The 16,060-nt window shown below is 37.5% G+C and overlaps 1 protein-coding gene across 1 annotated transcript in view; it reads left to right on the top strand.

Annotated features, from left to right (window-relative positions):
- Positions 1-16,060, top strand: part of CEP152 (centrosomal protein 152) — a 96,327-nt gene that overhangs the window by 18,837 nt on the left and 61,430 nt on the right. Inside the window, exons 3-10 of the mRNA XM_060169054.1 lie at positions 2,829-2,935; positions 3,161-3,233; positions 3,315-3,593; positions 4,623-4,788; positions 7,491-7,634; positions 8,730-8,869; positions 11,975-12,175; positions 15,743-15,890. Of these exons, the coding sequence (XP_060025037.1) occupies positions 2,829-2,935; positions 3,161-3,233; positions 3,315-3,593; positions 4,623-4,788; positions 7,491-7,634; positions 8,730-8,869; positions 11,975-12,175; positions 15,743-15,890 (1,258 nt within the window). The remainder of the gene's footprint in view (positions 1-2,828; positions 2,936-3,160; positions 3,234-3,314; positions 3,594-4,622; positions 4,789-7,490; positions 7,635-8,729; positions 8,870-11,974; positions 12,176-15,742; positions 15,891-16,060) is intronic.

The following is a 16,060-nucleotide window of genomic DNA, read 5'->3' as shown; positions in this document are numbered from 1 at the left end:
TATAGACTCTGAAGACAGTCTGTTTAGTTAATTAAAGCCGAAGAATCCCAACGAAAAGTTTACATGTTCTCCGTTTGACATTCCCCTTAAACTAGGCTTTTTGGATGTTCTATGTGGGTTATTGTAAAGTGTTTTGTTGCTGAAATTCTTTGAGTAAAATGCCCTCATTTTTTTCTTTATTTTTCGGGAACACATGAAGTAGTAAAGGGAGAGGAGTTTATAGAATAGTTTAGAATGCATTTCAGTAGGTGCCTTAGCAATGGTAAATTATCTTTTTTCTAGGGAAGGTATCTCTTTAATTATTAAACTCAGCTGATATTCAATAATATCCCACCAAGAAGATTGCATTTGCAACCAAAAAGCAGTATTTCTTCCAAATGTGATGAGTGGAATTAAATCTTGCCATTTATAAGGATTGCTATCATTGTCTTTGAATCCATATTTGGTAGTCTGGTGGATCTTTAATGAGGAAAATTTAGTTTCTAAAATTCTCTGTTTTGTAACATGTGTAAGTTGATATTGTAATTTTGTGTTTCATGGCACAAGGTTCAATGACCCAAAGAAAAATCTATTTGACAGTGTATATGAGGAGGGTACACTTTGATCCCAGGAGTGGAAGCCTGGGGGGGCTGGGATTTTGTTCCTGAATGGCCTCTCTCTGCCCTCAAAGTTATGGAAACCAAGGAATATGGCCCAGCTATGCCAAAGAACTTGATGGAGAAATTTTTTGAAGGTGAATGAAATGATTTAAAAATGTTAGTACAGGTGTAAACTATTCTATAAAACACTAAATACAGTAGGGATTATTTTGCTACTTGATAAGTTTACCTGTGGATCCAGAACCATTTTGATGAACTTACTGCTTATGCTCAAATTAATCTTCCTCCGTTGATGCCAGTTTGATTAATTTTGTGGTGTCACAAAGAAAGCTACAAGAACTGCTTAATTATCGTGTAGCTTTTTCTGTCTCTGTGAGGGGGGAAAAATATACTGTCTAGATGTGCCTGTCAAGGTTCCTCTAAACTATAAGGCTATGTACTTAACCTCACTGAAGGTTTAGAAGAAAATATTCTTTCTGTACAGGAGTCCTTACGTGATGTAAGTACAAAACATTCATTTTGGTTTTTTTCCCTGTGTTATATGTGGTTATACTCTTTTTTTCCCGTAAATATCTCATAGATTTTTTTTTTCTTAGTGAATTTTGTTTCTTTGTGAAATCATTTTGTTACCTTTCTCTTTAGTCACATGTGGTATACTGATATGTTGATGTGTTCTGTTTTGTTTTTAGTGTTTCTTATTCTTTATATCTTTGGATCAACTCTAATACAGCTAATTCTCAAAATGATTTTTCAATTACCTTTGTGAGCAAGTGATCAATAAGTCAAGGTCTTGGTTAATATCAGTATCATGATAACTTTTCATTGGACTAGAATATTTTTCTCTTGTTGCATCTTTAAAGAACCAAATGGACTGAGAATACCTGTAAACAAACAATCCAGTGAATGTTAGAAATATGTTATGTGGGTGAGGAAGCGTCCCCCTTCCCCGCCTCATGGACCCCACTTCCATTCCCAAATTTGACTTCACCAAAACTCAGTTAACAGTTGGGGCCTTCCTTTCAGACCTTTCTTAGAATATTTTTATTTAACTTTCACCATATGCATTTTATTTAAGAACATTTGTTGATTATAAATTTAATACCCAGATATGTTATATAGCTACATTTCATTTCTTTTATTCTAGTGGCAGAGAAATTGGGGAGGGGACCTTCCATAGACTAAGAAGCAGCTCATTTTTTTTTTTCCTCCAGGGCTTTATAGAGTATTTAATATCTTTAAACTCACTCATCGCATAATTTTACAGGATTGATTTACACACTGTGGAGGGACTCGGTCAGCTTACTAATCTAACTGGTGCTTAACTTTTAAAGAGAAGTCATTACAAGCAGTCTGTTGACTCTTTAGTGACATAATATTTGAATCTTATTATTACAAATTTTAAGCCATTATATTGAGATTTGAAGAAAGACATTTATAGATATTGAAGTTCAACAAATTAGACAATTCATTTGTCTCTTTATCACGGTTTATCTTGAAACTTGAGTGAATTTATCTAGTTGTTATAAGAGAGAATACTAAAGGTGTAATTTTTCTAGGAAAATGGAGAGCAGAGTCATGTGCTTGTACGTCGGTTTTAGAGTCATGCTTTTGACAGTGCTTTATCTGTAACCCCCTGAATCTTACAGCTTCTTTTTACTCAACTGTTTATAAGAGCCAGCCATTGTATATCTTTTCATCATTGGAACTGGACGGCTGTCTACCAATTAGTCACTCCCCAAGAGGTTTCTATCACATTATTGAGCTTTTAAGGGCTTCTAGGCCACCTGCTGCTGCTGCTACCCTTATCACCTGGGCAAAGCACATCTGGCTACTCAGATTCCCTCAGGGGGTGTCTGATTGTCAAGTTCTCCAGGTCTGATTACTGGTAGAATCCATAACATGATACAACATGATACAGTGATCGTACCATTATTATGACTTGCTGTGTTTGCCTAAAGAAATTTGAAAATCCTGTTGTATGTGTACTTGAATCTAAGACCTTTGTAAAAGAAGGTAAAGCCTTCTAATATAAATCCTGATGTTTATGTGTTTCCCGTTCCCCAAGTGAAATGATGAACGTAATTCCTGTGGAATTTAAGACATTGATTACATAGAGAAATTAGGAACTTCTTTGACTTCTACAGTCAAAATCACTTGTTGCAAGGCAGCTTTGGTTTGGCATCTTGTGTTTAAGCCAATGTGATATCGACGCTGACCTTCCTGTCTCAGTTGCAGCAGTTACTCACAGACCTTCCTCACGATATGCTGGATGATGATGACCTGTCCTCCTCTGAACTCCACTATTCGGACTGCAGTGAGGATGGCAGAGAGGAAGAGTAAGGACCCCAAATCCCTTTCCCTTGTATATCACAATTCTATGTCTTTTTCTTTAGATTCTCTTGCAGGCAATAATAATGGATATGATTGTAAAATTGTAGACTAATTCTTAAACTTTCAGAAGAAGTTTGGAGGGAAAACACGTTAAAATCTTGGGGTTCTTTGTGATGTGTATGTCCAAATAAATGATAGGCTCTAATCTAAAGTATTGATTTTTTCTCAAGACCACATCATTCTGAGCAATTGGCGATGAACTGGAATGAGCATCAAGTGCTGCCTAAATCTCCAAGTGTAAATGTAAGTATCTGGTGTGATAATGACTTTGATGAGGGTGGGAACAGATCTTAGTGCTTTTCTTTTACTCTTGTTACCTAATAGGACTACAATGAGATTCGGGATGTGTATATTGGAGAGAAAAGGGGCAACGGCTGGGAAGAGAATCAAAGTAGAACTGAAGACCAGCATCCTGGGTATCATCCTGAAGGAGGTGGAGATGAAGGCGGTAGTGGTTATAGCCCTCCGAGTGAATATGAACAGACTGATTTATATGACCTTCCTGAAAACTTTAGGCCATATGCCAGCGGTCAGAGGCAGGAATTTAACAGCCAACCAACCAATGTAATCACATTTTCTGATCCTCAAAGGAATCATTTTCAGGTATTGTAAGAACTTGACTTTACTTTCAAGAATTTGTGTATGTGTGTACACGCATTTGCTGTGTGTGTGTCATTAAGAAATATTCGTAAGTGCAACAGTAAGACTTAAGTACAAATATTGCTGAGAGTGCATTTATTCAGGCTCATGCTGAATTAGTCATGCTGTTTTCTGTTTACAATCTAAGTAATCTTAAATGAGAATTTTAAAATAGAGACTTTGTGGAAACAATTAAACATTAAAAGTTAAGTTTGTCAAAGAATAGCCATCTCCATTTATTGCTGCTTCTGGCTTCTACCATTTACTATGCTCCAGTGAAAAGCTACGTTCAGGTATCCTGATATAGTTTGAAAGCGGTTAATCCTAGATGACACCAGTCAGTTACCTTGATTGTCTACCTCATCACCCTTATCACAGATTTTGGGTCAAATGCTTCAAAGCTGATATCTGTTTTGTGATGATATAGCAGTAGACAGGATGAATGTTGAGGAAAGAAACACTTATTTTTCCTCCCTGGGAGAGTTTGATGAAGCAAAGCCTTAGGATGCAGTTAGCTTCTTCTTAGACTTTCTCAATGACAGTGAATGCCTCATTTTGCCAATAGATATTCTGTGTCACCTGATGACAGGATAATTTTCTGGTCCTTTTAAGGTGGTCATTTTCTCTTCCATCTCTATAAAATGTTATTCATTCCAGAAAAGTTATTGAGTATTTATTACATATGAAGCATTGTATCACGTTCTTGTTATTGCATATGCATATTGCATATGTATCTTGTTATTGCAGTCTTACTGGAATTCTTGAGTGTTATTTATGGAATTGGCCCCATTATATGCTCAAAAGTACAATTGCAGGCTTTCAACGAACAGTGTTAAATAACAATAAGTGCTATTTTTAAGCAAAGATGTATGTATAAAGTTTGTAATTGTACCACAATTAAGCTCTATAGCAAAACTAAGTTGTCTAATTCAGATAATTTTTGAAGCAAAGACCAAATCCTAATTGTCAATTTCGTTTATCATCTTGTAATAGCAATTTGGTATGTCACAAGGTCCCAGTTGTCAAGCTTTGGAATCATATAAAGTGACATATAAACCTTATCGGTCTTCTGCCCAGAATAATGGCTCACCAGCCCAGGACGTCGCAGGAAGTGACACATTTGAAGGCCTGCAACAGCAATTTTTAGGAGCTAGTGAAAGTAGGTATCAAGTTTATATTTATTTCTTAATCACATAATTGGAGAGCTTTGAGCACTTTGAGCATGTTCAAGAATTATTATTATTTTTAAGTATGATAATGGAATTTTTTTAAACAGTCCTATTTTAAGAGATATATTCTGAAGTATTAATGAATAAACTGATAATGAAGTCTAGAACTGACTTCAAATATCATGTTGTTGGGGGGTAAGTTTGGGTGGGGATATAGGTAAAGCAAGACTGGCCATGAATTCACAATCGTTGAATCTAGGAGACAGGTTCATGGGATTCATTGTATTCTCCTCTCTACCTTCTTATATATTTGAAATTTTCCTTAATGAAAAATTAAAATAAATTTTCTCAGCTGTATTATATTTTAGTCATTTTACTTGGTTAAGACTTCATTAACTTCATATATTTTTTTAACTGAAATCTAATTTGGAAAGTGAAATTAGTTTTCCTTTCAATCTTAGATTTTTCGTTATATAGAAATGTAAGTCAACCACTATCTTAATTTTTTTTTTGGTTTTTAGAGTTTTACTGTATTAGGTAACTCTTATATAAATTACTTTATACTCAAAATTAAAACTAGACTTACATCTCAGGTTTAGTCATGTGACACTTGCCAAAATAATTTCTTTTACATAGTGTATGTATCAATATGAATGAGAAAAGTGCTACTAGAAAATTTTGAGGAGATCTAAACATTCAAAACCAAACTTGTACCTGACTAACCTGAATCAGTGTTTTCATATGTCCAACTTTTGTTATCATACTCTGGCATGTGAAATGACTTCCAGTTATTGTGCGTGTGGAAGAGCCACTGTGATTCTAGAGTGTGACAGCAGGTTTTTTCTTTGTTTTACATTTAAGAAGCAGGGGAAAGTCATACTGGATATTCTGGGGTTCTGGCACTGTGCCAATGAGAAAACTGGACTTAGTGGCCCTAACTTCATGGTGCTGCTTCCATCTCATGCTTAGACTACAGGATAGTTACGGGGGAGGCGGCCAGAATGCCCTTTCCCCCAGGGAGTCATCAGCAAATGTGCGGGGGTAGCCTCTCTTCCTCCTGAGTTTTTGTGGAAGTGGATAGTGTGTATGGCATAACTGTTTTGGAGTTGAGTAAATAAGTAAGTATCCCAACAGTGGCCTGATATCTTGGCGTTACTCTTTCAGTTCTGCTGTGTTCAGTTACATTTATAGCTCCTGGTTGTTATGCGTATATCACCTTTCATCACTTCCTTAACAGTCTGCATTTTATCACATTGATTTATTTTTTGTTTAAGTCAGTTACACATTTGCCTAAATTTGACATTTGGAAGTTAATTAAATAACTTAATGGTAGTGCCTAATTTAGTGATTATAGCTTCTTAGTAACAGTTTAAAAAATTGAGTTTGAAGAGAGAAGTGGCTTGTAGACTGTGTTTATTCCTGGGCTAGCCCTGTTCTAAGGCCCAAGAGGAGTTTGACTTGTAACAGAGTTTTCAGTCTTCAATTTTTGGGGGTTTAACCATGTGTTTTTTTAAACAGAAGACTGTTTTATTTGTTAGCATGTAGAAGCATTGTTCTTTTAGGAAATGAAAAATATTTGTCATTGTGTAGTTGAAGGATTATCCTTCTCCTACAAATCACGTTTTTCTTTTTTTCCCCCAATGATTTTTAAGTGGTCCTTAAAATGACTTTGTTTCTGAAAGAAGACCTCAAAATTCTTTATTAATCTATTCTTTAATTTATTAATTCAGCAGTTCTGTGCCATTATAAATATGCATTCATTCCTGCTTAAAATAAAATAGTTTAAGAAGGATGTCTAGAAATTTTCTTTGAAAATGGTTTTATAGAAGTTGATGTACTTTTATTTTTTCAATTTTATGAAAGCATGGAACTCTATTCCTTTGCAATTGATATATACTTCCTTTTCTTTTTCTTTCTTTTTTTTTTTTTTTTTCCTGGCCATGCCGCACAGCTTGTGGGATCTTAGTTCCCCAACCAGGGATTGAACCCATGCCCTCGGAGGTGAAGGCGCGGGCTCATAACCACTGGACCACCAGAGAATTCCCTATACTTATTTTTCATTAGCCAAAATGGTAGCGATTCAGAGTTATACACCAAACTAGTGACTTTTCAAACTTTTCTGGAAGTGACCATAGTAAGAAGTACAATTTTTACATTGTGATGTGGTCTATAATATTCATCTATATAAATATTATGTAAATGAAACAGAAGTTTCACATAATAATACTGATTTCTACTACATGATATACTCTGATATATTCTATTTAATCTTGTTACCAAACCAAAACTTGGGTCTGCTCGCCCAAGTGTAGTAAAGCCAATCTACTGACACCGGGTTGTGGTGAGGGAAAGTGCAGCATTATTGTAAGGTGCCATTCAAGGAGTTCGGGCTTTCTGAGCATCAGCTGTCCCGGACTTCTTGTACGGCACCTCACAATAAACGCTGCACTTTCCTTCACCAGAACCTGGCGTCAGTAGATTGGCTTTACTACACTTGGGTGAGCAGACCCAAGTTTTGGTTTGGTAACATTTTTTATTAAAAATGCTAGTCACAATCTGCTGAATTGATTTCATGATACTCTGATGAGTTGTATTTGCAGTTTGAAAAACATTGTCCTAAACATTGTCCTAAATGACCACAAATTTATATTTTGCTATGCTTTTATCTAATAAATTGTCTTTAATTCCAAAGCAGACTCTGTAGAAAATATGCAGATTATTCAACTACAGGTTCTTAACAAAGCAAAGGAGAGACAACTAGACAATTTAGTTGAAAAGTTAGATGCAAGCGAACATCAAATTAGATATCTGAATCACCAGCTTCTGATAATAAAAGGTAAGATGACAACTGTTGGGTGCTGTCATGTATGAGGTCAGTTGAGCTAGATAGATTGTTTCCAATAATCTCATTTCAAATAAGAAGCTTAGAGAGGTTGACGTACTTGGTCAGCGGCTCAGAGTGAATTAGTCAGCACGAAACAAAAATCTAGGACTTTTGACCCATTGCCTTGGATTTCTCTCCAGATTTGAGGTCCTCATTATTTCCCTTCTTTCTATTCTGTTAGGATCAGTGAACATTATTTAAATATGCTGATAGCATTCCATCCTAAAAAGTTGTTGTATCCTTACATGGTTTACCTCCAATTCCCAAAGAGACTTGTGTTTAGTTTGCAGTACATTTTCTGAGCCTACAAATTAGCCTAATGTTTTAATCCAAGTAAGAGTTTGTGATCCTGAACTGCTTTGGGAGTGCCAAGGAGAAAATGCAGTCATCTCTGGGAGAAGCACATAGTGTAAACACAGATTTCAAATTATAATTGCTTACTCTTCATGCTCTATGTAGTTTTGGTCAGTGTTGAACTTTGCTTTGTAGAATAATTTTGTGACTGAACTCCAGCTCATTTCAGACTTGATAGTGAAAAGATCTCTTTCTGTAATGCTCATGAAATTTATTTTGTGAGAACTTGTGAACTGTTACAATAACGTATGTGGTAAGAATATAAGATTAGGTGAATTTAAGCGTTCATTGCAAGTATGTATAGAAAGTAATTTGTCCTCAGATTCCTTCTTCGATTAGCAGGTGTTTGTCATATCTATGTAGCTTCTCAAGTAACAAATGCTGAGATGATTGTTAGGGGACCTTTTGGTCCTCAAGGGGATACATTAAGACTTTTGAAGAGAGTGGTTCCTGTTCTGCAAAAAAAAAAAAAAAAAAAAAAATTTTGGTGTCACTCACATTCGTTTTTGAAACCTTTCTAAGAAGTTTTCTCGAAATCAAGTGAATTTCATTATCTGAATTGAATTAAATACTACAACATTTATGTGATATAGATCTGATATTTGATAGAGATTGTGACAGTTAGGGTCCCTCTACAGTATAGGGTCCCTCTACAGTAACATATTATTTATATAAAAATTTTAAATACTCTAGATGAAAAGGATGGTTTGGCCCTCAGCCTTCGAGAATCACAGAAACTCTTTCAGAATGGAAAAGAAAGAGAAATTCAGCTTGAAGCACAAATAAAAGCACTGGAGACCCAAATACAAGCATTAAAACTCAATGAAGAACAGGTAAATATTTGATCTTCATCACTTATGGTAAACAGTTGTTTCTTACAATGAAATGTTAGTTACTTAACGTTTGGTATTGTGGGACTGAATTTAGAACTTTGAAGTTTACACCTTCTTCTACCATAAGCCTACATTCCTTTCCCTTTCCTTGGAGGAATGGGTCTCCCATCCACCTAGTCATCTATACACCAGAAATCGGGGGGTGGTGAGACCTCAGCTCCTCTGCTCCCCTTCATCCAATCAGCCACTGTGTTCTGTTGGGTCTCTTCGTTTCTGTCTACATGTCCCTAACTCAGGATTTTACCATTTTTGCAAAAGTCTCTTAACTAGCCTGTAATGTTTTACCCCTTCTCCTAACTCTTTCATCTGGCCATCTGAGTAATCTTTCTAAAGTACAGTTGTAGTTATATCTTTCCCTTGCTTAAAGCCTTTCAATGACCCTGCTTTACTTGTGGGGTGAAGTATGGTGTTGAGATGACTGTCTGATCCTTCCCTTTTTCTTCTCTTACTCTTCTCAAACTTTCCTCAAACTCAACAGTCTGTCTGTTGTTTTTATATACTCATATGTACTGTCTCCTGTCTCTGGAATGCCCTTTCCTCAACACACTGCTATTTCATGAACAAGCCCATGCTCAAGTGTTTTCTTTTCCTAAGTCTTTCCTGTTTTCTTCCCCAAGCCACATGATCACATCTGTTATAACAGATCTAGAACATCTTGAAGGCAAGAACGGGTGGCCCTCATCTTAGTAGCCCCACCATAAGCCCACTGCCTGGCACATAATAGGTGGTCAGTACAGTGTTCAAAACTGACCTAACCTGTGTATTTCTTTTTCCTTATGTTTCTCTGTTCTTGCCCTGGTACTATCATGAGTGTAGCTTTATGTTGTGTTCTGGAATTTGGTAAACAAGGGCTACCCGTACTATTCTTAAAATATTTAGTAGCTCTTTTTCACATTTTTTTCTCCTAGATCTTGCAAATCAACTTCTCATGCTTTATAAAAAATCTTGTTGGGATTTTGATTAGTGAGGCATTGTATTTACCATTTTATGGATGGTAACCAAGTCTTGGAGAGGTCAAATTACTTTTCCAGGATTACAAAGCCAGTTACTGACAAAGCATCAGAACCTAAATTTTCTAACCCCAACAGACTTGCCTCGAAAGTGGTGGCACATTCTTTGATTAATGAGATGGGTGGCCATTTGACGGTGGGAAATAGTCGCAAGTCATTGGTAACCAAGCCTGGTGGTGGGTGATTCATGAGAGTAATACCATTTTGGTGGTTAAAAATGAAAGTGACTTGGTTTTAGATGAGATTTGTGGCTAGTTCTGGATGGTTAAGTGGAAAAGGTTAAAGAATGTTGTCTCATGTCTGGTTTCTTCTCGTCCTTAAGCTCTCAGCTAAAAACAGAGAGGACTTCCCATCCACCTTACATCTAAAGTAGCCTATTGCTTCACATTCTTACTCCCCTTCACTGTGTCATATCTTATCACTCTATTTAAAAAATATCTGAAATTATCTCTTTTGTTTACTTGTTATTGTCTTTTTTTTTTTTTTTTTTTTTTTGCGGTACGCGGGCCTCTCACTGTTGTGGCCTCTCCCGTTGCGGAGCACAGGCTCCGGATGCGCAGGCTCAGCGGCCATGGCTCACGGGCCCAGCCGCTCCGCGGCATGTGAGATCTTCCCGGACCGGGGCACGAACCCGTGTCCCCTGCATCGGCAGGCGGACTCTCAATCACTGCGCCACCAGGGAAGCTCTTTTCTGTCTTTTCTCACCAGAAAGTAGTAGGACTTTAGACCTTGGCTGTTTTGTCATCATGTCCTTAAGTGCTTGGAACCCTGCCTGGCACAAAGTGTCCACCTTATTTACTGAACAAATGAATGAATGTCTTAAGCAGTTAAAGTGGTATTTGGATAAATAGGCAATCTCTGGAACAGAATGAAGAAGAGGCCTCATTTGAAATTTTAATTTTTGTGTGTAATATAGATTATCATCATTTTAAACTTTTTGAAAAATGGTAGTTATTAAAGAGTTGAATTGCTTTTATGTCATAACCTACATAATCTTTTGGTAATCTTTTTATAAGTTAGAAATTACATTTATAAAATAAAAAGTAGCATAAATTAAAAAAGCAACAGAATCACCAAGTATATTAGTTTTCTATTGCTGCTGTAACAGATCACCACAAACTTAGTGGCTTAAAACAGCCCAAATTTATTACCTTACAGGCAGAAGGTCAGAAGTCTGACGTGGATCTCATTGGGCTAAAATCAAGGTGTCAGTAGTGCTGTGTTGCTATCTGGAGGCTCTAGGGGAGAATACTTTTTTTTTTTTGCCTTTTCCAGCTTCTAGAGGCCACCTGCATTCCTTGGTGTATGGCTCATTTCCATCTTCAGAGACAGAAGTTACTGGTTCTGACTTTTCTGCCTCAGTTTTCCTCATTTAAGGACCCTTCTGTGTACATTGGGTCCACCCTAGTAATCCAGGACAGTCTCCTTATTTTAAGGTCATCTGATTAGCAACTTTAATTCAGTCACAACCTTAATTTCCCCTTGCCATGTAACATAACATATTCACAGGTTTCAGGGGTTAGGACATGGGCATCTTTTGGGAGCCATTATTTAACCTGCTACACAATTATTTCATAACAGCTGTACAGTTACAGTTTTCAAAACTTCCGTTTTAGTAAGTGACCATTGACAGGTGTCATCAGTCTCTCAGGAAACAGTTGTCATTTATCTATGACCTAACAATTGGATTTCCCCCTACACTTGGAGCAAAGAGGGATGCAAACAGCACTGGGACTGGTATAGAAGCAGCAGATTCCTTGCCTGGTACCTATGTTGCCATCATTTGCGCAAAATCCTCTTTCACTGTCCTCGAACAACTACAGATTTTTTTTTCTCCGTGAGTAATGTTTCCAGCAACCATGGGCCTGGTGGGTCCCAGCTAGGGAAGTCTTAAGGAACTAGAGCCACCATGGGGAGACCCTTTCTTCTCTACTTTCATTTTAATTAAGCGTGGTTGATTTTTAGAGTTAAAATTCATAAAGAGAGCACAGAGTCAAAATACCGTAAGCATAGGTGTCCTGTGTGTATTTACTAGATGATTAAGAAGTCCAGAACAACTGAAATGGCTCTGGACAGCCTGAAGCAGCAGCTGCTGGACCTGCGTCATTCGGAATCACTTCAGCGTGCGAGGGAGCAGCATGAGAGCATCGTTATGGGCCTCACAAGGAAGTATGAAGAGCAGGTGCTGTCCTTGCAAAGGAAATTGGATGCTACGGTTACTGCACTTAAAGAACAGGTTGGGATGATTTCAAATGAGCAACTGTTATAAACAAGTAAAGCTGGTTATTTTTTATAACTGACATTTTGCAATGCATCATATAGAAATGCTGGTTGTTTGCAGTAGGTGTATGAGTATAATTTAAAAGTCCAAAGAGTTTTATCTATGAATATGCCTTCAAGACATACTATTGGAAATCCTTCCTCTTATAGGATTGGTTAGTACTTTCTCAGTTCTCACATTACTAGTTCTTCGTTTGTCGAGTATTTGTGCATATTGTTCATATGACCTAGAAAAATCCGGACTGAAAGGAAGGAGTGTCTGGGAGCTGACCTGGACTTGAGAGGTTGTCCTGGGAGCTAACCACGAGGAGAAGGCTTTTCTTGGGTCTCCCAGTGTTTTGGTTATTAACCTGTCAATAAAGATTGTCTAGATCTTGGGAGAAGAGTTAATTTGGAGAATAGTGTAATCAATAGGGAAGAGATTCTGATCTAAAATCATTTAGATATGAAACTTGAGCATATTTCACAGTTTTTATTTTACCTTTGCCCCAAAGAGAATAAAATGTTGTAAGCTGAGGGTGAGTCAGATAGTGGGTTTGCTTGTGCTCCAAAACCCCAGGGAATCAGTTGAATGAATAACATTTCAGAGATCATTTTTCTCAATGTAATTTCAGAATTAATTTAACCCAAGGAAAGAAGAGAAGAATAATAAGATGTGAGGGTCTGGAAAATCCCACCACACTTAAAATTCACACTGATTTGGGTTGTTCTTTCTTATTTATACAGCTGACTCTAAATTTTTCCATGATTTAGTTAGAGCTATATAAGATTGTGTTAGTGGCAATAATAATTGTATACCATTTCATTTTATTTTACTTTCATATGTGTTTATGTTTTTATTAGACTTATTTTCCTACATAAGGTTTTTTATTCTTTTTATGTAGAAAAATATTGTGAATTTGATCAGTATGAAGGATATATACGGGTGGGGAAAGACAAAGCCTGTGACAAATTATTAAGTCTACTTTATATAATATTTTAAACAAATGGAATTTGAGATATGGTTTTATTAAGCTTGTCTGTGTTTGGGTAGCAGCATGAAAGTTGGACGGGGAGAGTGGTGCCTCCTTGCATGACGAGAGGAGTGGAGTCTGGTGGCTTTTCCATGCTGGGTTGAGGATCTCTCCATTCTCTGCTGACGTGGGCACAATTACACAGGGACAGGCTGGGAGCAATTCCTAGTGTGTTCAACCCCTGTGCCTGCTCCATTCTCTTTTCTCACCTCCCCCATCCCCTCAATAGAAGAACCCTAGACTAGAACCCTAGACAGAACAAAGTTTTAATTCTGTGCTGACTGGGCTTCAGACCCCTGAACCATACGCTGAAGTTACTGATTAAGGCCTTTTCCACTGTTGCATTCTGTGAGTGATTTTTCTTTTCTTTTTTTTTTTTTAAATGGAGCATAGCATAGCACTGATGTTAGCTTCTGCTTATAGTTGTATAACTGCTTTGCAAAGTGGTGATTCCAAAGTGCCTAGGGTTTTTCCTTTCTGGGAATGTTTCCTCTGGTATCCCTTTTGTGCTGTCAATTTGCTATCAGTTGGCTCAGCATTTATATTTTTTTTTTTTTTTTTTTTGCGGTATGCGGGCCTCTCACTGCTGTGGCCTCTCCCGTTGTGGAGCACAGGCTCTGGACGCGCAGGCTCAGCGGCCATGGCTCACAGGCCCAGCCGCTCCACGGCATGTGGGATCCTCCCGGACCGGGGCACGAACCCGTGTCCCCTGCATCAGCAGGCGGACTCTCAACCACTGCGCCACCAGGGAAGCCCTAAATTGCATAGTTTTATGAGTATAATCTGTTTCCCTGAACTTGTCAACAGGAAACAGAGTGGCTTAATTGATTGTTGCCTAAGACACTTTCTTTCCCTGTCCCTGTCCATGTAGCTTGTGGGGATCTTAGTTCCTTGACCATGGATTGAACCCGGGCCGTGGCAGTGAAAGCCCAGAATCCTAACCACTAGGCCACCAGGGAACTCTTAATTGATTGTTGCATATAGTCAAATTATTGCCATGGTCTGCCTCTTCTTTGTAATGGTTTTCATAACTACCTTTTGTTGAACTATTTTTGGCCAGTTCTCAGTCTCTTGTAAAAGCTATTGTGGCCTCCCTGGCACATAAATGTTAGTTGTCCCCCACCTCTTGCACACATTCACACTGTCATGAATATTAGCTCATTCGTTGTGTTTGCCATGTTACTTTGGTGCTTTAGAACCAAGCTTTTCAAGCTGGCCTCGGAGTCAGCAGCAGTGTGCCAAGAGGTTTGCACGGTTGAATAAACATGGACCAATTTCCAGAAGCTTCATTTTGCTCAAAAATTTGGTAGAAAAACTTTAAAGCAAACATGACTACATTATGAAATAGAATACAAAATTCACATGAATTTTTAAGCTAAAAGAGGAGACTTCAGCGTCCCTTTCCTCTGCTTAAGGAGACTGTTAGTAGTATCCTTATGAGATGTATTTTCTATTTGTATCCATAAGGCATTACTGGGCTTTAGATTATGCTATAAATCAGGCCCCACATGCCTTCTCTCTGCTTCAAAGTCCTTTCTTGATATTCCTCTTACTACTAATTTTCCTCAGGCTTTTTCAGGTAACGTCAGCCAATTACCTTAATTTACTCCTCTGCCTCTCACATGTTCTGCTGTTGGCTTGGAATTCAGCCTGTGTAGCCCTTTTTGAATGAGGGGTGATGATTTCTTCTACCTGGGAATGGGATTCCCATGGCTCATTACTTCCAAACACAGTTTCTTTTTGTAGACATTTGAATATATTATATACATGCTCTGGATTTTCTATATATTTCCATGTATTTCCATACACTCACACATTTATCCTGTCTGTTTTTCTTTGACATTTTTCAAGTGTTTTTTGGTAGCACTCCCTATGTATAAGACACTGCACAGGCACCTTCAAAGAGACTATTAAGAGAAATAAGACATGTAAAAGGTAGAAAGAAAAACATGAGAGAAACAGATCAAGTTTAAAAGAAGTTCAGAAGAGGGAGAGATAATTTTTGGCTGTTCAGAATAGAATGAGCTTTTGGCTGTTCAGCATAGAGTGAGTTTCCATGTGTTTGTCTGTATCCTTGCTGACTTGGGCTACAAACTTCATGGTTCAAAGTGGTCTGCCTCAATATGTATACATACAGTTATACTGAGACTGTAAAATGCAAATAAGCATGTAATACATTTCCTTTGGCTTGAATAGAATCTAGTTTTAGAACAACAGTGCCTTGTGCATATAGAGCAGAGAGGGACTTTAGAAGCCATCAAATTCAGATTCAACGTTTATTTTCATAATTACAAAAGAAAAAACAGACTGAGAAGTTGATGACTTGATCGTATAAGTGTGTTCTTCTGACTCCCGGTCCTGTGCACTTGACCTTGTAAAAGAGGTGATCCTGCCACGTGATGATTTTATATTTGACTTAAAATCCAAGTATGTAAGATCATAACTGTTAGTTTAATATTTAATAACTAACTGATCATGAAAATGACTTCTTGGACACTTTTTCTATTTAGGAAGATATTTGCTGTCATTTGAAAGATCAGGTTAAACAACTGGAAAGGAATCAAGAAGCAACCAAATTAGAAAAGACTGAAATCATTAACAGATTGACGAGAAGCCTGGAGGAGAGCCAGAAGCAGTGTGCCAACTTGTTGCACTCAGGTCGGTGTCTGCGTGAGCGGTGGCTCCCCAGAAGGCTAGTAGAAATATCTGGAGAGCACACAGTAGGATCCGTGAGTTAAATCCAGAAAAGACAGAAAAGATCATTGGTGGCAAAATTTGTTTTAACATCATTACTGGTATATATGTATGGAGGTGTGGTGTGTTTTCAT

Source organism: Lagenorhynchus albirostris, chromosome 1, assembly GCF_949774975.1.
Source record: "Lagenorhynchus albirostris chromosome 1, mLagAlb1.1, whole genome shotgun sequence".
Classification (NCBI taxonomy): domain Eukaryota; kingdom Metazoa; phylum Chordata; class Mammalia; order Artiodactyla; family Delphinidae; genus Lagenorhynchus; species Lagenorhynchus albirostris.
The sequence above is the reverse complement of the archived record's forward strand: the minus strand, read 5'-3'. Positions and strand labels throughout refer to the sequence as shown.